This window comes from Rhinatrema bivittatum, chromosome 5 (genome assembly GCF_901001135.1).
Source record: "Rhinatrema bivittatum chromosome 5, aRhiBiv1.1, whole genome shotgun sequence".
Taxonomy (NCBI): domain Eukaryota; kingdom Metazoa; phylum Chordata; class Amphibia; order Gymnophiona; family Rhinatrematidae; genus Rhinatrema; species Rhinatrema bivittatum.
Window position 1 is genome coordinate 52,769,854 of NC_042619.1, and position 23,604 is coordinate 52,793,457.

The 23,604-nt window shown below is 44.7% G+C and overlaps 1 protein-coding gene across 3 annotated transcripts in view; it reads right to left on the reverse strand.

Moving 5' to 3' along the window:
• Positions 1-23,604, reverse strand: part of MRE11 (MRE11 homolog, double strand break repair nuclease) — a 204,117-nt gene that overhangs the window by 13,682 nt on the left and 166,831 nt on the right. For all 3 annotated transcript variants that reach the window (XM_029602352.1, XM_029602354.1, XM_029602353.1), the window contains 3 exons: positions 6,744-6,802; positions 3,696-3,763; positions 1,085-1,172 (listed from right to left, as the gene is read on the reverse strand). In XM_029602352.1, the coding sequence (XP_029458212.1) occupies positions 1,085-1,172; positions 3,696-3,763; positions 6,744-6,802 (215 nt within the window). The remainder of the gene's footprint in view (positions 1-1,084; positions 1,173-3,695; positions 3,764-6,743; positions 6,803-23,604) is intronic.

Here is a 23,604-nt window from a genome sequence, read left to right on the forward strand (position 1 = left end):
CAGAGCTTAAATATACGTTAAATAAAAAAAATATTTTCATCTATTTGCCTTAAATGCATTGCCCAGTAACTTCATTGCAAATCCCCTAGTCTTTGTACTTTTTGAAAGAGTAAACAACCGATTTGTGTTAACCAGTTCCACTCTGCTCATTATTTTATAGACCTCTATCAAGCCTTCCCTTTGCCATCTCTTCTCCAAGCTGAAGAGTTCTAACTTCTTTATTCTTTCCTCATAGGGGAATCATTCCATCCCCTTTATCATTTTGGACACCAATCTATTTGAAATCCTAGCAGTGCCACTGATTTTAATGTTTCAAAACAATGAATGCCTTTTGATAGCATTCTCCAAGTTACTTTTGCATGCTTGGGTTCAGGCTTCAGACTTTACATTAAAAATTTTAATAATGCAGCTTTTCAACCTTCCGGTCTTCTCGCATCTTCTCTTTAATAAGAGATCTGCATGGACTGCTAGTCACATGAATTAAAATTTACTTATATCTATACATTGTTTGCTCCCTGAATGTGCACCATCTTAGCTGCAGTCACTAGTTCGTAGAAACATAGGATACAATGGCAGATAAGGACACTAAGGACCATCCACAATTTGCCCAAATTCTTCTTGTGTTGCATGCCATAGACTCCAGCTGATCTCAGGCTTTCCTTCACTTCTTTGTGGCTAGGGACCTTCTACACTTATCGTAACCTCTCAAATTCTGCTATCATTATTGCCTTCACCACAGATAACACTTGGACAGTTAAGAGTCCACCTCTGTTATACCCTTTTGGTTCTTAAACCACCATGTTCTACCTCCTGATTCAGGGCATGTTCAAGCCCTTTATAATGGAACAGATTACCTCAAGGCCTTCATCTTTCACACTCACTTAACATTATTTATAAATGATTCAAAAGCATATTTTCAACATCCCTATCACAATACTATATAATCTTCCTAATTTCATGCTAGTTTGATCCTGATCCAATTTATTATTGTTATTGACATGATAGGATTTTGGATAAAAGTACCACAAATGGAAAAACTGAAAATAAACTAAAGTACTGTGACAGATGAAGGTTTACATTCTACCTCCTCATCGTCGTCATCAAAGGTAATTCCCCTGGACATCTGGCTCTGAGAGCTTCTTTTACTATAGGAAGATGATGTGCTTGAAGTCCTGAAAAGGAGAAAACATACTCTAACACATCTAGACTAGGTTTTAGGACTACTATGGTAATGTTTAACAGAGCCTGGATAAATTCAAGGAAGCAGCAACAGAATCAAGAAACAGTCAGATTGGCAGGGTAAAGAATCTAGCTAGCACAGCTGCTTTAAGTTTGCAGAGAGTGTCCTTTCTAAGCCCAGAGATGCCAGTATATAGGGAACACATATGCTATACACTATCAATCAGTTGTCAGCTTATCTCTAGAATACTATCAGGTGGCCTGAAAGCGAGTGCTCCATAAAAGACCTCAACGCAACAGGGTGGAGCAAAAAGGAGGGCAGTGATGGCTGATCAGGCCAGGTGGGAGGTGGCCATACTCTAAGGTACAGGAAATAAACTGATGTGATACCTTTTATTAAACTAGTATAAGAATTATTCAAAGATCTGATAGGAGGAGGAGAGGAGGAATCTATGTGGTCTCGAAAGACTGCATATCATCATCATCATCATCTTGGGATGATTCCGATCTTTGTCCATTAATAAGTACTGAAACCTGAAAAAAAATGTTTTCTCAAGGGCCAATATGGCTACTAGAATGCTGCACAATTTGAACAGCGTAGCTCCATTCAGGTAGTAAAGTATCAAAGCTTATATTTATCTTTGTGATCTGAAATCAAAACTTGCGTTAGATAAGGTTATATCAATAATCTGTACTTGACTGATGCATTACAAACATCAAGAGTTTGTGAGATCACAAAAACAAAGGCAAAATACAGTGAATTTGTTCACCTGTTTTTGCACTCACTAGCTAACATGAATTTAAAAAGTGGCAAAGCGCATGGATATAATTACAATAAAAAATGCTAAATGTTAAATTTAATTTGCAATACCCAGAATAAAATGTCTTTGCAAGAAAACAGCACTCAGAATTTGTAGCTGGCAGCTAATCGCTTATGTGGGTGAATATTAATCACATGATTAATCTAGTCACTGTTGTGCTCCTACAACTAACACCACATCAGCTATAATCGCCAGAAGTTCCCTGCTTTGATGAATTCATGTAATCTTTTATTTTTGTTTGTTTTAGATCATTGTACAGAAGCTTTGATCATTCAGCATATAACTGTGTGGGAGTGCAATATAACATAGCCAGAATGACAGGAATATATATTGAACAATGGCAAATATCAAATTAGATTCTAATGTACCAGATGGTTAGTGCCTACTATAATACACGCACCAGCAAGCCTGACGGCGTGCCCGTATTTAAATGGGCCACCCGGTCTGCTACATCATTTGCGTACTGTGAAAGTCTCTTTTTTCCAGAAACATTGTATTTTTTTCAAAAAATACACAGCTGTGATCATTGTTACTTTTTTTTATGTGCAAGAAAAATATTTTGAAAAAAATACAATGTTTCTGGGGGAAAGAAAAAAAAAACTTTCAGAGTAGGCAAATGATGTGGCAGACCAGGTGGCCCATTGAAATACGGGCACGCCGTCAGGCTAGCTGATGTGTGTATTATAGTAGGCACTAACCATCTGGTACATTAGGATCGAATTAGATATTTGCTATTGTTTGATTTTGCCTTTTTTGGTGTTTGGAGTCATTGTTTTTGGCAATTTTCTTGGCTCTTTCTTTGTGTTAAGAATACATATTGAACATGTCCCTGTAATATATGTTTCTTCCTTTACCTTGCTCTGAATAAAAGTGCAAACAAACAGAATAAACAGTGCTTTGCCTGAGGTCTTTCTTTAATCTTACTTCCACACGTTCTTTTTGCATTTCTTTGATTCCTCAGGTTGGGCACTATCTTGTATATTATATCCTGTAGCCAGATTCAAGGGCTTGAACACCCTACTTTCTCTTCACCGGCCCAGAATTCCATATGATTAATGCACAGAAAAAGACGACAAAGCTTGGGGGCCCACGACTCACTGGGCGGCCCTGAGAGACAAACTCCAAAAAGGGATGCAACAGCGTGGTTAGGATACTTCTCTCTGGTATGGTACATTCACTTTTCCATTGCACACCCCATCCCATAGGCAGTGGAAGCAGAATTTCATTCTTGTCTTGTGTCTTACTCCACTACTTTTGCATGATCCTTCCAGTTGTCATCATAAGTGTGCATCTTAGTTTACATTCTTCAACTCTGACTGATACAAGAGGATCCCCAGGAAGGTGCCTTTCCAGTCAAGCTCTGGATCCGTTTTATGACCTCACTCCAAGTAAACCTCCTCCTTCTTGAAGGACCACCAAATTTGGAAGAATGAGCCAACTTGCCGCCGCCCCCCCCCCCCCCCATCCTCAGAAACTGCTAGCCCTCCCAGCCCCCTATTCTTGCAATTATGTCAGAGTGGTGCCATCTTAAAAGAACCTTACAGCCACTTAGTGACGAAGCGCACTACTAGAGTTTATCTTGGAATTCCCCCATCCCTCCATGGTGTTCCCCCAAAACTGCAAGGGAAGCTTTGTCCTTCAATGGCATTTACAACGGTAGCCTCCAGGTTTCCAGAGACAGCGCCCCGAGCCTACCTTCGATCCACTTTGGAAGGACGAGTAAATGAAACTTCTTCCACATCAGAGTCGTCATCCTCAATGTCCTGAAAAGACAACGTCCACAGGGGTCAGTGCAGGTTTGTTTCACTTCCACGTTAAACGTTACAGGCAACCAGAGCTTTTCTGACATGGCAAGCAGTATACATCGGATTTTATTCCCCCCCCTCCCCCTCCCCCCGACACACACACCTACTGCAATATACTTGTTACCATTTTTATTTTTGAAGAGGGTAAATTATCCAACAGATTTTTTTTAAAGCTGCAGCAACACTCAGGAAAGTTATTAGTATGCAATTTTTTTTTTCTGCACATCCAGTCTCCACGGCAAATGGGCCAGAGATTGAAGGGGGAGAGAGAGAGTTCCCCCCTCGTCAACCATACCTGCAATACCTTCTGACTTGCCAGAAGATGTTAGGGGTAGCCAAGATTCACCTCTCCACCCTGCAGGATAGCCCTGCTCCCCAATCTCATCCCCCCTACCCCACTCCCACACACATTTAACCCCTGTGACCGCATCTTGAAAGTTGCTCCTCTGCCTCCTGGGGTCCTCTCCCTTTCACAGCAGCTGCACCTCTGCCTCCTGGGGTCCTCTCCTCCACTCCCCCACTCCCCTCCCCAGCAGCTGCTCCTCTGCTTTCTGGGGGCCTCTCCATCTCACAGCAGCTGCTCCTCTGCCTCCTGGAGGTCCCCTCCCCCTCCCCCTCAGCAGCTGCTCCTCTGCCTCCTGGGGGCCTCTCCCCCCCCCCAGCAGATATTCCTCTGCCTCCTGGGGGCCCCTCTCCCCCCTCCAGCTGCTCTTCTGTCTCCTGGAAGCCTCTCCCCTTCTCCCCAATGACCCCTTCTCCACAGCCCAGCCAACAGAAGAGCAGGGCCAGCCAGTCCAATACTTCTAAACCTGCTCCTGTTGCTGCCTGCTCCTCTCTCTCCTGTGCTGGTCAGATCAGCTGAACGAGTACTGAGAGAAGGAGAAGACACAAACAACAGCAGGAGCAGGTTAGAAGTGCTGGACCTGCTGGCCTGCTCATCTACTGGCTGGGCTGTGAAGGGAGATGCCTCTGGGCTCCAGTGTGCTGAGGCAAGCAGCTCTTATTCACCAGGGGAAGATGGGTGTGGAAATGAGGAGAAGCAGCAGTAGGGAGAGGTCGTGACTTTAGGATGTGATGCTAGGGATTTACTGCAGTAGCACGGGGCCCATAAAGGCATAGGAGCTAGGGTAATCCATTACTACTGATATGTGTGACTTATACTCAGGTCTCTATAGACAATCTCTTCTCCCTGTCTGCTCCACTGGTAATACAACCCAAGTGTCATGGAAAGGATTCTGACGCTGCAGACAATGAATTGCGATATCCCTGGCCCAAACCCTTAAGCACGCCTCATCCTCTTTCATCCCCAGACTCTGGAACTCTCTCCCAGCCACTGACATACTGACTCTGTCGTAAGGCAAAGAGCTGGCTCCTCCGCCAAGCCTACCAGTAACACCGGCCTCCTCCTCATCTGTGGGTCCACCTATCAGAACATCCCCATTGCCGTTCTAAAACGCTAAAACCCTACCTCATGCTCCTGACCTCCCCTCACCCCAATACTTCGGGGCCCTTGACCTGACTGTTTTCTACCACCTGTTTATGATTGTTATATATTTAGCTATGTTTAGGTATTATAGATTATGTGTGCTATTTATTATCTATTATTGATGAATGTATGCATGCAAAGTTTATGCACTATGTATTCTGTAAGTACATTATTCAGTAGCCCTATACTTTGCTCTGAGTACTCCAGCAGGAGAGTAACAAACCCTTGCAATAAAAATAATAAAATAAACAATTACATTTACCCTCAGTCGTCACACAGATGATGCAAAGTTACAAATGTCCATCTAACGTGGTACTAGTGTGCCTATAGTAGGTTCCTCTGGTATGTGAGAGCAGCTTAAGTCGTGGCTTCCCAGTTAGTCAAGATTCCGCAGCAACTGCTGCAGAATGCGACTCTTGCCAAGGGGCACCGGCATCTGGCTCGCTCAGCTGCGGGCCCGGCCTCCTACTGCCTGTCACTCAGCCGCTGCCATCATTCTCTGCCCCCCGTGCTCCAACGCCTTTCTGCAATGCTCCGCCCTGCTACTGCTGCTCTTCCCCACTCCTTCTCTGCATTATCACAGGGCTGTGCGGCCTGGCAAGATGTCCATTTTCTTGCAGGAAATTGCTAGAGCACTGAAATAATGCCTGCAAAGCGTAGTTCTAAGCTGCCAAACTGAACAGTACAGCAGCAGGCATAATCGCCAGGGGGAGGAGGAAGGGGCACCGATACGTAGGAGGGAGTTGGGAAAGGCAGTGCAAAATGGGAGGGAAGGGAGGAGAGAAGCATGGAGAGATGAGAAAGTCAGATGACTGAAGGGAGTGGCAAAGGTAATGCAGAGAAAAATAAAAAGAGACTGGGGAAGGAGCAAAGAAAAAGCGATATGAGGGAAACCTGAAGAGAAACTGGGGGAGTATAAGGAAGTAAAAGGAGAAGAGAGGCATTTCTGGGAGGAAGACCCATCCGCTCCGCCCACTTTCTTACCTGCTGCAATATTGCACAGCCTACTTTACATGCGGCTTTACTGTCACTTCTCTATGGCCACGGACGCGCCATAACTGTCCATGGCTGTTTGAATTCTAATAACAATTCCTTCCCCTTCCTTTGGGAGGCCGCTCTATAACATTATGCATTCCCGATCTCCCGCTTCTTCACCATCCCCCACCTTGTACAATGGCTCGTTCTAGAAACGCTATCCAGCAAAAAAAAAAAAAAAAAAAAAGCTTGCTTCTTACACCTGTTCTATATCCTCTAGGTATCTGAATGCTTCTAACAATACTACAGAAAGCACGCTCTTCTAGCTGAAATAAGCTGAATAATGACAGTCTGAAAGCTGCACTTTTTCTAATTCACTATTTTCTTCTTTTCTCCTCAAAACAGTTCATCAGGCTATAACATACTGTGTAAGACTGAACAATTTACCCTCTATTAAAAGGGAGAACAAATACTCACCTCTGAATAATTCTTTGCAGAAACATTTCTGGAAGATGGCTGTCTTGAAGATTTAAAAGCTGTAATAAAGGCATGAAAAAAAAGAAAATTAGTTTACTTAACAAAAAAAAAAAAAAGATTATGACCAAGGTTATTTAGTTTGGACATTTAGATGCTGCCAATCCATTGCTTTCGACGGCTTACAATAAAAACAGACACAAAGGTAACAATTAAAACATAAGCATGAAACATACAAGAAAAAATACAAGTGCTTTGAAGCTAAGATTCAATGCTATAAAATGTAGGGTCATGCATTTGGGTTGCATTATTCCAAGGGAACAGTACATAATGGGAGATGAGATATGGATATGAACCAAAGACAGATGATCACAAAGTGGCAAAACCGTTCGACAAGACACTGGCCAGTGCCTGGGCAATGCTAAGGTGCATGGAGAGAGATACATCCTGTAGAAAAAAAAGAAAGGTAATAATGCCTCCATACAGGTCATAGGTGAGAACTTTTCTGGCATATTGTGTCCAGGCCAAAGGCCTTACGTCTGAAAGAATATACAAAGAGACAGAGGGCTACCAAAATGGTGCACAATCTGAACCCATCAGCCTTAAGAAATGAGAAATACTCTAGAAAGGGGAAGAGAAACTTGAGGAGGGGTTGGGTTAGACATTCAAATAATTCAAAATAATGTGCAAATAGCAAAACTTTTTCAGAAGAATGTAAGTTGTAGAACAAGAGGTCATGATATGAGGTTCAAAATAACATTAAGAAATATTTTTTCACAGATCAGGTGCAAATAGCCTCCCATGGAAGGTGATAGAAGCAAAAAAGCACAGGCTAAACACAAAGGATCATTAATTGCAAAGAAGTGAAGATAAAGCCAGAGACCGATTCTATGCTTTTGCAACAGGGAGGAAATTAGGTAGATTAGATGGACTTTACAGTTCTTATCTGCCATCATATTGTATATAATAGAACAATCCATGTTGTTATTAATAAATATTCAATTTGTATTATCAGACGGGCTTAAGAACATAAGAAAATGCCATAGTGGGTCAGACCAAGGGTCCATCAAGCCCAGCATCCTGTTTTCAACAGTGGCCAATCCAGGCCATAAGAACCTGGCAAGTACCCAAAAACTAAGTCTATTCCATGTTACCATTGCTAATGGCAGTGGCTATTCTCTAAGTGAACTTAATAGCAGGTAATGGATTTCTCCTACAAGAACTTATCCAATCCTTTTTTAAACACAGCTATACTAACTGCACTAACCACATCCTCTGGCAACAAATTCCAGAGTTTAATTGTGCGTTGAGTAAAAAAGAACTTTCTCCGATTAGTTTTAAATGTGCCCCATGCTAACTTCATGGAGTGTCCCCTAGTCTTTCTACTATCCGAAAGAGTAAATAACCGATTCACATCTACCCATTCTAGACCTCTCATGATTTTAAACATCTCTATCATATCCCCCCTCAGCCGTCTCTTCTCCAAGCTGAAAAGTCCTAACCTCTTTAGTCTTTCCTCATAGGGGAGCTGTTCCATTCCCCTTATCATTTTAGTAGCCCTTCTCTGTACCTTCTCCATCGCAATTATATCTTTTTTGAGATGCGGCGACCAGAATTGTACACAGTATTCAAGGTGCGGTCTCACCATGGAGCGATACAGAGGCATTATGACATTTTCCATTTTATTCACCATTCCCTTTCTAATAATTCCCAACATTCTATTTGCTTTTTTGACTGCCGCAGCACACTGAACCGACGATTTCAAATTGTTATCCACTATGACGCCTAGATCTCTTTCTTGGGTTGTAGCACCTAATATGGAACCCAACATTGTGTAATTATAGCATGGGTTATTTTTCCCTATATGCATCATCTTGCACTTATCCACATTAAATTTCATCTGCCATTCGGATGCCCAATTTTCCAGTCTCACAAGTTCTTCCTGCAATTTATCACAATCTGCTTGTGATTTAACTACTCTGAACAATTTTGTGTCATCTGCAAATTTGATTATCTCACTCGTCGTATTTCTTTCCAGATCATTTATAAATATATTGAAAAGTAAGGGTCCCAATACAGATCCCTGAGGCACTCCACTGTCCACTCCCTTCCACTGAGAAAATTGCCCATTTAATCCTACTCTCTGTTTTCTGTCTTTTAGCCAGTTTGCAATCCACGAAAGGACATCGCCACCTATCCCATGACTTTTTACTTTTCCTAGAAGCCTCTCATGAGGAACTTTGTCAAATGCTTTCTGAAAATCCAAGTACACTACATCTACCGGTTCACCTTTATCCACATGTTTATTAACTCCTTCAAAAAAGTGAAGCAGATTTGTGAGGCAAGACTTGCCCTGGGTAAAGCCATGCTTGCTTTGTTCCTGTATTTATATGCTGGGCCTCATCTTTGGAACACTATGCCTGATGAGCTTAGCAAAGTAAATGACTAATATTTCAGAAAAGTTTGCAAGGCTTGGCTTTTCATTATAGCTTTTCTGGACATGTTATGATTTTCATAATTGTTTTGTCATCTCTGGTTACTGTATTATCTGATATGCTGGTCTCGATTTTTATTCAATTGCAGTCCTGTGTTTTAAAGCTTGTTTTTTAATGCCAATTTAATTCTGTCTGTATGTTGTATTATGATTCTTTAGATTTTTTGTTACTGTTTTTGTACTTGTTTTTATTGTTAATTCATTGTGATTTTTTTTTTTTTTTTAATAAGATGCTTGTTTTATGTTATGTGCACTGCCCTGTGCCCTGCTGGTTCAGCGGTTAATAAGTTCAATGAAATAAATAAAATGAGTCTCAAATCCGATCTGTTGACAGGAATAGAAAGAATGCTTATGAAAACTCCAAGAGAACATTAGGGAAGTAATAGCTAAGAGCAGTGGAAGTCGGTTCCCGTATCGTGTTCATTCCCCAGAGGGTCTGAAGATGTGCTGATGAAATAAGAAGAGGGGCAGAAAATAGCGCATGCGCTGACTTCTGGCAGATGTAATAAAATGAAGGTTCACCTATCTATATCTCAATCTATTTACGGATCGATAGATATGTACGAAAAGAGAACGACCCTGAAGACACAAGTTCAAATGTGCAAAACAACTCTGGGACTGCATGTCTTGCCGGTCCCTCCCAATTCTCCTCTTGCTATCTGTATGAACTTGAAGTAAAGCTAAACCAGATTTATTTTTTTGGGGAGGAGAAGGGAGGAGAGAGGTAAGAGATCATCTTTGCCTTGGGCTGCTATTTTTTTCTGCCTCAGCTTGTGTACAGACTTCTGTGAGTTCTTTCCTGTGCCTCGGAGTCCTGCACTGCTGGTACTTTTGCAATGGTCTTGTTACAAGCGTGTAATGCAGCAACCATCAGGAAATGACCTGCTGAGCAGAAATGTTGGTGGCTGCACCCTGACTGGATAAAGAAGTCTATATGAACTTACATGTGGGCTATGTTTTATGTTACTACAGGTTTTGTGGCTATAAGTAGAAGATCCATCAACAACAGGTGAATACAGTGTCAGCTTTTGGGTAGTGCAAGCTGGGCGGCTGCCAGGGGTGCCCTGAAAGGAGGGATGCTGCTGGTATTTCCCGATTGCCGGGCCAATGTTACAGCAGGGCAAGCAAGGCAATTCACCAATTGACTGTGACTCCCTTAACTGCTCCCTGCATGCAGCACATCCCTCCAATCCAGCAGTAGGAAAGGTACCAACAGGGATCCTTGCCGAAACCAGGAGGCACCTGTCCTGTGCCCACTGAACTACCTTCCCCCTCTAACGAGCCAGTAAAGGGAGTTCCAAGGTCAGGCGCCCTTTCTGACACGTCTTTACCCAGGCCCTCATCAGGCTGGGAAGAACCGGTCTTAGTAAAATCAGGCAAAGGCAATTCTCCCTGAGCCTCCAAGCAGCGTTGGCATAAGTTAGAGGGAAGGCAGGCTGAGATGCCAGAATATGACAAACAGCACAGAGGGTAATGCGCTTAGGTTTCTTAGCTATAGACGCCATCAGTCTGTCAGCATGCTTAACAGGCGACTGAAAGATGCGCATCGAGCTGAATTTGTGCTGTAAAAAATAGGCGTCCAAAATTTAAGAGTACAAACCTGTGCCTCGATGAGCACCCAAAAACTGAGCGCCCTCAATGCCACCCAGATTATGCGTAAAGGAAACCACACACCACCACCAATTGGACGCCCAAGCAGGCATCTAACTAAGCATCCAAAAACTGAGTGCACAACTGGACGCACAGCCGGATGCACTTGCACAAATCTACCCTCCTAAAGAGAGCAGCCTAACGCGCGGGAAAACATGCGAAAACACCACCACAGCCTAAAACACGGCGCACAGAGAAAGTCCTAAGAGTGGGGCCTAGACCAAAAGGGCTGTTCAACCTGCCAGGCTGTCCACGTCCCTTAAGCTCTTCCGGAGGCGGGAATGATCGTCAGATTGGCGCACCAAGCACGAAGTCAGGAGGAAGGAGGAAGCCCTACAAAAAAACCTCCTTCTCTGTTCTCTGTTTTGTTTTGTTTTTTAAACTTTACCCGAGCTCAGCCCATCCCGGCTGAGTATAGATTCGGTCTCCGGCTGCAGGGGGGGTGGGGGGTGGGAGAGGGCCAGGCTCGGATTCCTGTACCCGATGTCTTTCAGCTGTTTCAACAGTTAAGTCCATGCCGGCTGAAAAAAACAGCAACCGGACCAAAGTATTGGTCTGAGGGACCATGGAAATACCTTAAGAATTCTCAAGTGGGGGAGGGACCATTTGGTATCACCGCAGGAGAGCGGGGTGAATTAAATTTCCTTCTTTCTCCTTCTAAAGCTTGAAGCAATTCCCAGTAGGGAGATGCATGTCCACCATCTGCTGGAGACAGAGAATACTAGCGAGTTGTCAGTGCAGATGTATATATACTGTGATGTCAGCTTTGCTCCGTCTCCATTTGCTGGTAGAGGTGCATAACCCACTGGTTCTGGATTCATCTATCTGGATGCTAAGAAATCTCACATTCTCCCTTTTTCTACTCATATCCAGTTTTGAAAGAGATTTACTGATATTTTTGTTTTATGTTCAGGCACACTAAATGCACTGATGCGTGCTCATAAATGGTTGAACAGTTGTAATAAAAAAAATCTATTTGGTATTAAGAACATAAGAACATGCCATACTGGGTCAGACCAAGGGTCCATCAAGCCCAGCATCCTGTTTCCAACAGTGGCCAATACAGGCTATAAGTACCAGGCAACTAAACAAAAACTAAGTATATCCCATGCTACTGATGCTAGTAATAGCAGTGGCTATTTTCTAAGTCAACTTGATTAACAGCAGGTAATGGACTTCTCCTCCAAGAACTTATCCAAACCTTTTTTAAACTCAGCTACACTAACTACACCAACCACATCCCCTGGCAACAAATTCCAAAGTTTAACTGTGTGTTCATTATTTATTTATAGACAGTTGATATTTCACCTTTTGCCAAGAATGGCCTCTAGGTGGATAGCAGAGTTGCTTACCTATAACAGGTGTTCTCAAAGGATAGCAGGATGTTAGTCCTCACATATGGGTGACATCATTGGAAGGAGCCTGGCACAGAAAACTCTTGTCAAAGTTTCTAGAAACTTTGACAGGCACACTGAGCATGCCCAGCATGCTGGTAAACCACGCATCCAATGGGTTCCCTCTTCAGTCTTATAACAGAGTTCGGAAAAACAAAATAACGAACTGAGAGAAACCCAACTCTGCAGGGAGGCGGGTGGGCTTCATGATGACTAACATCCTGCTGTCCTTGGAGAACACCTGTTATAGGTAAGCAACTCTGCTTTCTCCAAGGGCAAGCAGGATGGCAGTCCTCACACATGGGTGATTAAGTAGATCCAGGATGCTCCGAGTCTGAGCAGCCAGAACAGGTGCAAATGTGCACAACTAGAGCTGCCCCAACACAGGAGCAGGCCTGCACCTAAGGATAGGGCCCACAGAGGGAGAGTTGGGTTTTTAGAGCTGGAAGAGATTACGGAGGATGGACTGTCCAAAACGACTGTCCTGTCTGCCATCCTTGTCCAGGCAGTAATGCAAGGCGAAAGTGTGGAGGGAACTCCAGGTTACTGCTCTGCAGATCTCGTGGATAGGAACCGCCTGCAAGTGAGCCACCGAGACTGACAAGGCACGGATAGAGTGAGCTTTGATGTGACCATCAAGTTGTAAACCCGCCTGGGCACAGCAGAATGCGATGCAATCCAGTGGGATAGCATCTGCTTAGAACAGTGGTTCTCAACCCTGTCCTGGGGACCCCCCCAGCCAGTCGGGTTTTCAGGATATCCACAATGAATATGCATGTGAGAAAATTTGCATGTTATGGAGGCAGTGTATGCAAATTTTCTCTCATGCATATTCATTGTAGATATCCTGAAAACCCGACTGGCTGGGGGGGTCCCCAGGACAGGATTGAGAACCACTGGCTTAGAGACAGCGACTCCTAATCTGTTCTTGTCAAAAAATATGAACCGCTGAGTAGAGGCGCGATGGAGCGCTGTCCGTTCCAAGTAAAAGGCAAGCACTCTCTTGCAATCCAAAGTGTGCAAAGCTCGTTCACCACGGTGAGTGTAAGCTCTTGGGAAAAATGACGGCAGCACAATGGATTGGTTGAGAAGGAGTTCCAAAACCACCTTGGGTAGGAACTTGGGGTGTGTCTGTAGGACCACCCTGTCATGACAAAACTTCATATAGGGCGGATATGACACCAGTGCTTGCAGCTTACCTACTCTACGAGCCTATGTAATAGCAACCAAGAAGATCACTTTCCATGAAAGATACTTGAGATCCCAGGAACGCAACGGCTCAGAGGTTTCATGAGTTGCGTTGAGATCCCAGGAAACTGCTGGGGGGGGCAAGTGGGAGGCTTCAGTTGAAGCAAGCCCCTCATGAACTGGCCCACGAGCAGATGGCAAGAAATTGCAGATCCATCTTAAGATGATACGGATGCCTCACCCTCCCAGGGGTCGTAGGGGGCCTCACCCTTGCTACGACCCTCTTGGAATGTGGGGGGCCAAAGACCCTTCTGTGTGTGCAGCCTGGTCTTTGATGGCACTGAGAAAGGCACTGGAGGGCCTCGCGCCGAGATGAGGGAAACGAGGGTGTTGGCGGAATCGGGGGTATTGAAGAAAATCGGTGGAATCAACCCCAAGGGCCCTGGGAGAGCTGGATGGTGAGATGGCACCGCATCTCTCTGGCCTGCCATCGAGCCCAATGGCCTTCCTCCTCAGAGGAGTCGTTGACCAGTATAGGAGCCGGTGGCTATGGCAGCGGTGCACCCAGAGGTCGTCGAGGGGCTTGGGGCACCGAAGCCGGCTGCGTGGGTAAAACACCAAGCAGTATGTTGAGCCACTCCAGTAAAGGCGCAAGCACTGGTTGAGCAGGCTCTTATGGCAAAGGCAGTACCCAGGGAACCAGTGGCTCGAGGCCCTGCAGAGCCTGGCTGACCACCAGCCACACACGCCTCTCTAGCTCCTCCTCAAACACCTGCAAGGATAAAATGAGCTGAGGAGCCGCCGGTGGAATCGGTGCATCCCCTGGCTGAAGGGGAACCGATCCCTCCACCGGTGCTGGTGGAGGCTGCCCAGAGGCTTCGGTGGGGTCAGAAGAAACGGCCTCCTTCGCCCTCGACCACTTCGTAGGAGGCACAGAAGTCAATGCCTTCTCACGGTCTGGTTTGGAGGAAGAAGAGGATCGATGCTGGTGCTTCTTGGACCTTTCTCGATGATCCCCGTGGTCCTTGCCGATGCTGGTTGGTGACTTCGAGGAACCTGATTGGGAACGGGACAACAGGGACAGCGGTCGGTTCCCCCACGCTGAGCTCGGGACCTGACAGGGCAGGGGGGAGGAGAACCTGACAGAGCCAGGGCATCCTTACCAAATGGGGTGGAGGTCCCCAATGCCGAGGACAGCTCCGACCGCTTGAACTCGAAGAGTTTTTCCATTTTGTCGAGATGGGCCCTTGCGGGTCATCTGGACTCAAAGGTCGCAGATGCAAACATCATGGGAGGCCCCCAGGCAGAGTACATAGGCCTCGTGGGGGTCCGTGATGGACATAGTCCGAGGGCACTGGTGGGACCGGTGGAAGCCGGTTGATGCCATTGGAAAAAGTGGTCGGCAGGTACCAAAGGGAGACGCCATCGGCAATCGACCATAAGGATCTGAAAACTTACCAACCGGAGGCCGAAAAGGATGAGGGACCCTGTGCGATGCGTGGAAGGCAAATAAAATCACTTTGCAGTAGTAAATTATCAAAAAGGAAGCGCAAGCTCCAAAACTGCGAGGCGACAGTTCCGCAGAAGAGACTGAAGAAGGACCCCACATTGCACGTGGTTAGCGGCATGCTGGGCATGCTCAGTGTGCCTGTCAAAGGTTTCTAGAAGCTTTGACAAGAGTCTTCCGTGCCGGGTTCCATCCAATGATGTCACCCGTGTGTGAAGACTACCATCCTGCTTGTCCTTGGAGAATGCATTTTTCTATGCATATAAATCTTCTATAAACATACCATTTGCTAAAACTAAGCACATTTTTCATGTTTTGAAGACTTGGTGACTTTCTGTTCATGTAAAAAAAAATATTTTGGAGGTTTTTATATGACTTATGATTGGTACAGCTGAGCTTACTATCTGACTTTTAAATAAAAAGGCAATGGTCCCACAGTGCTTTTTGCACAGGTTTTTGCTTGCAATTTTAAAAAATGCATTTTAGATTTTTTGCACAGTTCCTAGGTCTAGCGGGGAAGGCTTGGCTCATTGTGTTCTGTTCTCTAAGACTTGCAGGTGCTGCCCATCACAGAGTATAAGCAACCAAAACAAGAGGATCAGTGAACACCAGGAGTTCTTTTATTTCGCACAAAACATCATAAAAAGCCCGACTCAGGCCGAGTTTCGCTCTTTGAGCTGCTTCAGGGGCTGACAGAACAAAAATAAATAAAATCATGTATAAAAACATTTAAATGTGAATACAAACATAGATAAAAACACATACACCAAACAAACAAATAAATAAATAAATGTTAATGAAATTATATAAATTATATAAAATCAAAAACACAAACATAATTTTTTACTAGACACTATTGAATGACAATGGTATTCTGACATGGTCTAGTTATTTTCTATGTGGACAAGGATTTCATTTATTTAATCAGATTTCATTGTAAGCATTTATTTATTTATATATTTGCAATATATATGCATACTCTATTTGCACTCATGGTTTTTAAGTACACTAAAAAATTGTCTTACATATGGTGGTATGTCTCCTGTATTTTCAGTCGGTATTGGTGCTTTTTGTAAAAATTTGGCGGGAAAAGGAAGCGTTTAAAGAGGTAGCCTGACGCGCAGCCTTGGATTTCCGGTAGTAATTTTGATTGCTTTCATTGTCTCAACGCTGACAGCCGCCATTCCTTTTTTTTTTTTTACCGTTCGCCGCCGGCTCCGGGTCCACCTGGGGGGAGTGAACCGAGCTCCCCGGTGTCACCCCCAGGACAGGAAACCACCACTAGCGCTGGCAAGGGCCCCAGCCCACCTTCAGTGTCCTCAACTCCCAGAGGGATGGTCCCAAAGGAACCTCACCACTGCCTGGGAGGAGACGAGGCCGGACCTGCAGGCACCCAACTGCGGACTCAGCCTCTACCTACCTAGCACTCCTTAGCACTTTCTCTACTTTAGCTTAGAATAATATTATTTTTTATTTTTTTTTTAAACTAGGCCTCAGCTCAGACTGTAGGATTTTGCACCCTCTCCACCTGCTAGGAGACAGAAGAAGACTGCCAGACTGTAGGTGGCACCAGCCTAGATAAGGCGGAGTTTAGTTTGTAAACTTCAGTCTCCATCTGCTAGAGGGGGGGGGGGGGGGGGGGGCAAAACCCAGGAGTCTGGACTGATCCGGGTACGTACAGGGAAATTTATTTTAGCCATACTTTTGAATAATTTTTTATGTCTTAATTTTAATGTTTTAATATCCAGACCATAGCGGGATAAAATCTAGCAGATGGTGTTTATATTTTGATTAAGACTTCTTTTACAATAGACCCTGTTTTATGAGTCAGCGTGGGGTTTTGTAATTCTAGTAGACAGTGCTTTTTCATACTGAATGTGTTTAGTGCATGCCTAAGTTTTTAAGCTACTTGTTAGTATTTCCACAATTAATACAATGGTGTTGTCACAGGCAAGCATAGGAGTCCAGTTGGTTTACATTAATCCTTCATCTGCGTGTCAGCGCTAATTTTGCCTGACAGAGTCTCTTCATACTCATTTTGACATTTGTTTCCTGGTTTCATTATTTATTGTTTAAAAATTTTTTTTTGATACTAGCACTTAAACACGACAGGTCAAAACTAATATTATGGCGCTGCTGTACCCAAATTTTATGAGGGCATAAGAGATTCATATTCATTTATGGGCTCTTTCTTAGCTTCAGTCACCTTTGTATGTTAGTATCCTTTTCAACTATGTATCCATATAATTCATTGTTTCAAGATGTGTTACAATATTACTTGCTGCTTATTTTGAAGGTAAATGTCTGAACATTACTAAAGAGGCTGAACTGCTGTATGGAGACAAACCACTGGCATCATACAAAATTACATTTATTTATTAACTAAGTAGCTGTTACTTAATAAGTGGTTGATCAGTGGTATTTCTCAGACCATGTCAGAATACCGTTGTCATTCAATAGTGTCTAGTAAAAAATATTTTGTGTTTATAAATATATATGTTAATTTATATTTATGTTTATAAATATGTTAATTTCATTAACATTGTTTGGTGTATGTGTTTTTATCTATGTTTGTATTCACATTTAAATGTTTTTATACGTGATTTTATTTATTTTTGTTCTGTCAGCCCCTGAAGCAGCTCAAAGAGCGAAACTTGGCCTGAGTCGGGCTTTTTATGATGTTTTGTGCGAAATAAAAGAACTCTTGGTGTTCACTGATCCTCTTGTTTTGGTCGCTACTGCTATCTTGGATCGGTTTCCGGTTTGCTTTTTTGGACCATCACAGAGTATAAGACACAAAAGGGCACATTCTTAAACAAGCACGTACAGATCCTGAACATGTCTGTTGGGGATCCGTAGGAGGGAACGCTAGGGAGCGCTCCCAATCCCAGGGAGAGGTGTGCCCTTGGGCCCCGGCGAACCAGGAGAGGAGCTCCAAGGAAGCTCTGAGGCAGGTGAGACAAGGTCCCATCTGGGCTAGGACCGGAAGCCAAGGCCCCCACCGACCTGCACAACCTTGGTGAGGCCAACCATGCAAGGTTGGTCTCTGAGTGGTCCTCCGACCACTCCAAGCCCTTTCGGACCTGCCGCTAGGAACAGCAAAGGCGGCAGGCTGGACAGGAGACAAGGGCGGACAAAGACTCTAGAATAGAAGACTCAGATGTGGAGACTTGGAACGTAGACTCAGACGAAGAACTTGGAACGTAGACTCAGACAAAGAACTTGGAACGTAGACTCAGACAAAGAACTTGGAACGTAGACACAGACTAGGACAATCAAGGCCCCTCAGGTGCCCTACACAGCCCGTGGGCTGGTCGCAGACCATACTGTCCCCTCGCGCCCTACACAGCCGGATGGCTGGTCATGGACCACAAAGGGAGCGGGACAAGCTCAGGACGTTTCACAGCTCAGGAACGAAGTAACCCCTTGGATCCTCCGAAGTCGGAACAGGATACAGACTCAAGATTAAAACTTGGAACTTGGAAACCGGAATTTGGAATTAAAAGTAAGGATCCTCCAGAGGCACGGGTTATTCAGGACCTGGAGCATCAGGACTTGGATCACGGAACATCAGCACTTGGATCACAGAACACCGAGACTTGGATCAAGGAACATCAGGACTTGGATCACGGAACATCAGGACTCGGATCACAGAACATCAGGACTTGGATCTTGAAATGACTCGGGACATCAGGACAGGAACATGGAACTTCAGCAGAGATCAGGACATGGAGCAAGAGAACAAAGACAAGGACAACAAGGAATGGAATGCCTTGAAGAAGAGGAGGAGGACGACGTCATCGGAGACTCCTGGAGCAGAGAGCTGGAACAGGATCCAGGAGCAGTCCAACCCCTGAACTGGCTCCTTGTGAAGGCAAGGCAGAAGTGGAAGCAGGGCCCTTAATTAGGGCTGAAGATGAGGAGACACCCTGGGAGGAGTTGAGGTGGGGCCCAGGGCATATCCGGCCACAGGCCCTTTAAATGTGGCAGAGAGATGTGGCCTCGTCCCTTAGGAAGGGGCAGCACCCTGGACAGCGGCATCCTTGCTGCTGCATGTAGAAGCAGGAAGCACAGGCCGCAGGTAGGCCTGACATGGGAGGCGGCTCTCAAGCCACGAAGAGGAAGCTGCGGCTCCTTGCCGTAAGGGAGACCGAGGACTGCAGCCTCCAGGCAGCAGGGCAGCAGCAATGATGGCAGCAGGTTCCTGCCACATGGAAGGCACGGTGGCAAGGCCCACTGTGCAGAAGTGGAAGGTGGGCGGTCTCCGGACCGCGGAGGGACAGGGCAGATGTCGGCAGCCTCCGGGCCGTGAAAGTAAGCGCCTGCTCGCGGCTGGGCCCGTGAGCAGGAGTGCAACAATGTCTGGCGCTCACTGACGTATATCCCTGCATAAGATAGAAAATTTAGAAAAAAAACCAAAAACTCTTTTCACAGAACTGAAATAAAAATACCCCAAAAAACCTTTGATGAAATCCCATCGTGTAATAAGCAGCTAAGTTTACATAGCTGAAATTCATCTCATCATAGCTATGGCTCTATTAGCAACAAATTATGGGCCTGATTTTCAAAAGCATTTAAACACTTAAAACTGGGTTCTACTTAAGTGAACGCACTTTACCCATGAAAGTGGACTTTTGAAAATTGCTACAACAGATTCCTTTGAATTATCCCTAGGATTTACACGTGTATGTGCACGTTACACGTGTAAATGGCTTTTGAAAACTGCCGATAGTATGTTACATTTACACACATAACTCCTTTGAAAATTCACCTGTAAGGGAGCCTTGTTTCCTCTGAACAAGTGGAATTTTGCTCTGAAGATCAGAAAACATGCTTATGCAAAATACCCCTTACTTCTGCAAAGGGCTAACTCTCTTGCCAGGTTCTTTAACCTTGGGGATAATTAAGAAAAACACTCAGCCTCTACAGTGGAGTTGTAAGACTGAACTGCATTGTAGGTGATCTAGCTGCATTCAAGCATAAACATTTACAAGGATCATCTCATTGATATGGTGCTCAGGCTTTGTGAAATGACTCAGCAGCCATAGTGCTCCCAGCCACTGATTACATGGCATACATGTTTGGATTGCAGCTCCAAAGGGAACACTTCAAAGGCAGATTTAGCTTCACCTCAAGAGAATAAATAACTTTAATTGAAGCTAAGGCTACTTAAAGTATTTAGCACAGGCCAATTATTTTAAAGTGGCCTAGCCTTTTCCTCTTCCTTGCTTGATTCTGGTGAAATGTAAGTGACATTCAGTGCTCTCTGGCTACTTTAAAAGGGGGGACTAGGATAAAATGAGGAAATGAGTTAATTAGGAAAAACTAACAGGCCGATGCCAAAAGGCGTGTTCAGTGGAACGCACCTTTTTGCCTGCACTTCAGCACGCATTTTCTGTGCACAAAACTTACTACCTATGCAAGGAATTTTGCGCACGGATTGCTTGCTTCTAATTGCGAGTTCTGCTTAGCGCACTCGCATGGAAATCCCGTGCAAATAGGGCATTAAGCGGAGACCTCCCCCCGGTTGCAGAAAGACTGCATCAGGCCAGCGCACATTTTTTAGAGCTGGATATTTAACTCCAGGTCAGGGATGGAGTTAAGTTCCCAGCGCTATTGCACAGGCACTTGAAACCCCTACAATAGGAGGAAAAAAGGTTTTAAAATAGTTAAGATGTCTGCGGATAAATACAGACTTATCTGGGTATGTGGAGGCAGCTTACTTATGCTGGTAAGTTACCCGCATAAGTACAGACTTATCCATCTATCTGGTGTGGGTTACTGCTACTTAGCTGGGTAAAGCAGAGTTGCTTACCTGTAACAGGTGATCTCACAGGACAGCAGGATGTTAGTCCTCACATATGGGTGACATGACAGGATGGAGCCCAATCACGGAACACTTTGTCAAAGTTTCTAGAACTTTGACTGGCACCAACTGGGCATGCCCAGCAAAGCACCAACCCTGCATCCAGCAGGGGGTCCCCTTTCAGTCTCGTCTTATAGTAAAAAGTACGTGCGAAAAATAAAATAAGAAAACAAACGAACCCAGCACTGTGGGGAGGCGGGCGGGTTTCGTGAGGACTAACATCCTCCTGTCCTGTGAGAACACCTGTTACAGGTAAGCAACTCTGCTTTCTCACAGGACAAGCAGGATGGTAGTCCTCACATATGGGCGAGTACCGAGCTGAGGATGCCCGAACAATGCACCAAATGTACCCAAAGATGTGCAACAGGCACAACAATAGGGGTGAAATTTGATTAGGAGGGCATCCTGAACGGGTCGGTGGAATGTTGTTGGGAAGTTAAACTGAAAATAAATTGCGTAGAACAGACTGGCCAAAGATGGAGTCTTGCCTGCCAGCCTTATCTAAGCAATAATGGGCTGCGAAGGTATGGAGAGAACTCCAGGTAGCAGCTTTACAAATGTCAGCAAGCGGCACTGAACGAAGGTGCGCTACTGATGCCGCCATAGCCCTGATAGTGTGTGCTTTCAGTCTTGTAACAGAATGCCTGCTTGCTCGTAGCAAAAAGAAATGCAGTCCGCCAACCAGGAGGAGAGGATCTGCTTGCCTACAGGATTTCCGAGTTTGATGGGATCAAAAGAAACTAACAACTGACTGGATTTCCTGTGGGTTGACGTGCGCTCTAGATAGAAGGCAAGGGCACGTTTACAATCTAAGGAATGCAGAGCTTGTTCTCACGGCTTTGAATGGGACCTGGGAAAGAAAGTAGGTAGTATTATGGATTGATTTAGATGAAATTCTGATACTAACTTTGGTAAAAATTTAGGGTGAGTGCAGAATATTATGCAGAAATTTAGTGTAAGGCAGGTAAGTAACTAGTGCCTGCAATTCACTAACTCTGCGAGCGGATGTGATAGCGAGAAGGAAAATTACTTGAGTACAGGTCGCACAGGCACAGACTATAATTTGCCACATAGCTGACAGACACTAGACAGAATCCCAAATAGCTGACTTGGCAATCTACTGTTGCAGATACTACTTTAACTTACCTGTTATTTTATTTGTAAAGTTTGTTTACTTTTTCTTTGCACAAATGTTATTGTCTTTATGTGTTTGTTTCATTTTACTTATTCTAACGTTGTTTTACTTTATTTGCATCACATCCTAGAAACATAGAAACACTGAAATGACAGCAGACAAGGACCAAATGATCCATTCAGTTTGCCCAGCAAGCTTATGCCAGTATCTGCTGCATGCTTATCAGTTTACCAGACCGTAAAAGTCAGGGCACTCGGATGCTGTTTGAATCCAATTTCTTTTAACTGTTGAAGTGAAAGCAGAGAGTTTCATCAAAAGTATCAGGTTTACAGGCCAATCAAGTACAGTGCGCTCCGGTGGAGCGCACTGTTATCCTGCATTTGGACGCGCGTTTTCGACGTGCTAGCTTTACCCCTTATTCAGTAAGGGGTAATAGCGCGTCGAAAACGCGTGTCCACCCCCCCCCCCCCCCCCGAGACTAATAGCGCCCGCAACATGCAAATGCATGTTGATGGCCCTATTAGTTATTCCCGCGCGAATCAGAAAGTAAAATGTGCAGCCAAGCCGCACATTTTACTTTCAGAAATTAGCGCCTACCTAAAGGTAGGCGCTAATTTCTGCCGGCACCGGCACCCTCTGACTTAATATCATGGCGATATTAAGTTGAAGGTCCAGAAAGTTAAAAAAAAGTTAAAAAAAAAACCAACAACATTTAATTAATTTAAAACGGGCCTGCGGCTTGCGGGTTGAAAACCGGACTCTCAAACCCGTGGCTGTCAGCGGGCTCGAGAACTGACGCCAGCAAAATTGAGCGTCGGCTGTCAAACCCGCTGACAGCCACCGCTCCTGTCCAAAAAGAGGCACTAGGGACGTGCTAGTGTCCCTAGCGCCTCTTTTTACCGCCGGTCCTAATTTAAATATTTTAGATTACTGAATCGCACGCACAGGACACTGGCCTGTGTGCGCTCCGGGAGAGCGGGCATTCGCCCGCTCTCCTGCGAACTTTACTGTATCGGCCTGTTAGTGATTAAGGATAGTAAGCGCTGCTTGAGCAAGTTACCCCCATTTTTATTTGTTCCCCAAACCGTAAAAGTCCTGTCTGAATCCAATTCCCCCTTTCCCACTGCCATTGAAGCAGAGAGCAATGATGGAGTTGCCTTAATAGTATCAAGGCTTATTTGTTAAGGGTAGCAGCTGCCATACCAGCAAGTTACCCCCAGTTACCCCCATGCATGCTGATCTTTAATTCCATCCTCTAGCCTTTAAGGATCCACAATGTTTATCCCATGCCCCTTTGAATTCCTTCACTGTTTTCAAGTTCACCACCTCCTCCCGAAGGGCATTCCAGGCACTGACCACTCTCTCCGTGAAGAAATATTTCCTGACATTAGTTCTGAGCCATCCTCCCTGGAGTTTCATTTCATGACCCCTAGTTCTATTGATTTCTTTCCAAGGAAAAGGTTTGACGATTGTGTATCATTAAAACCTTTCAGATATCTGAAGGTCTGATTCCTATCTCCCCTGCACCACCTTTCTTCCTATATATGCATTATATTCATTCATTGCCTGTACTGGTTTCAATGCTTTGTGTACTCGTTTTTACTGAAACCCTTACCATTCTTACCATCTG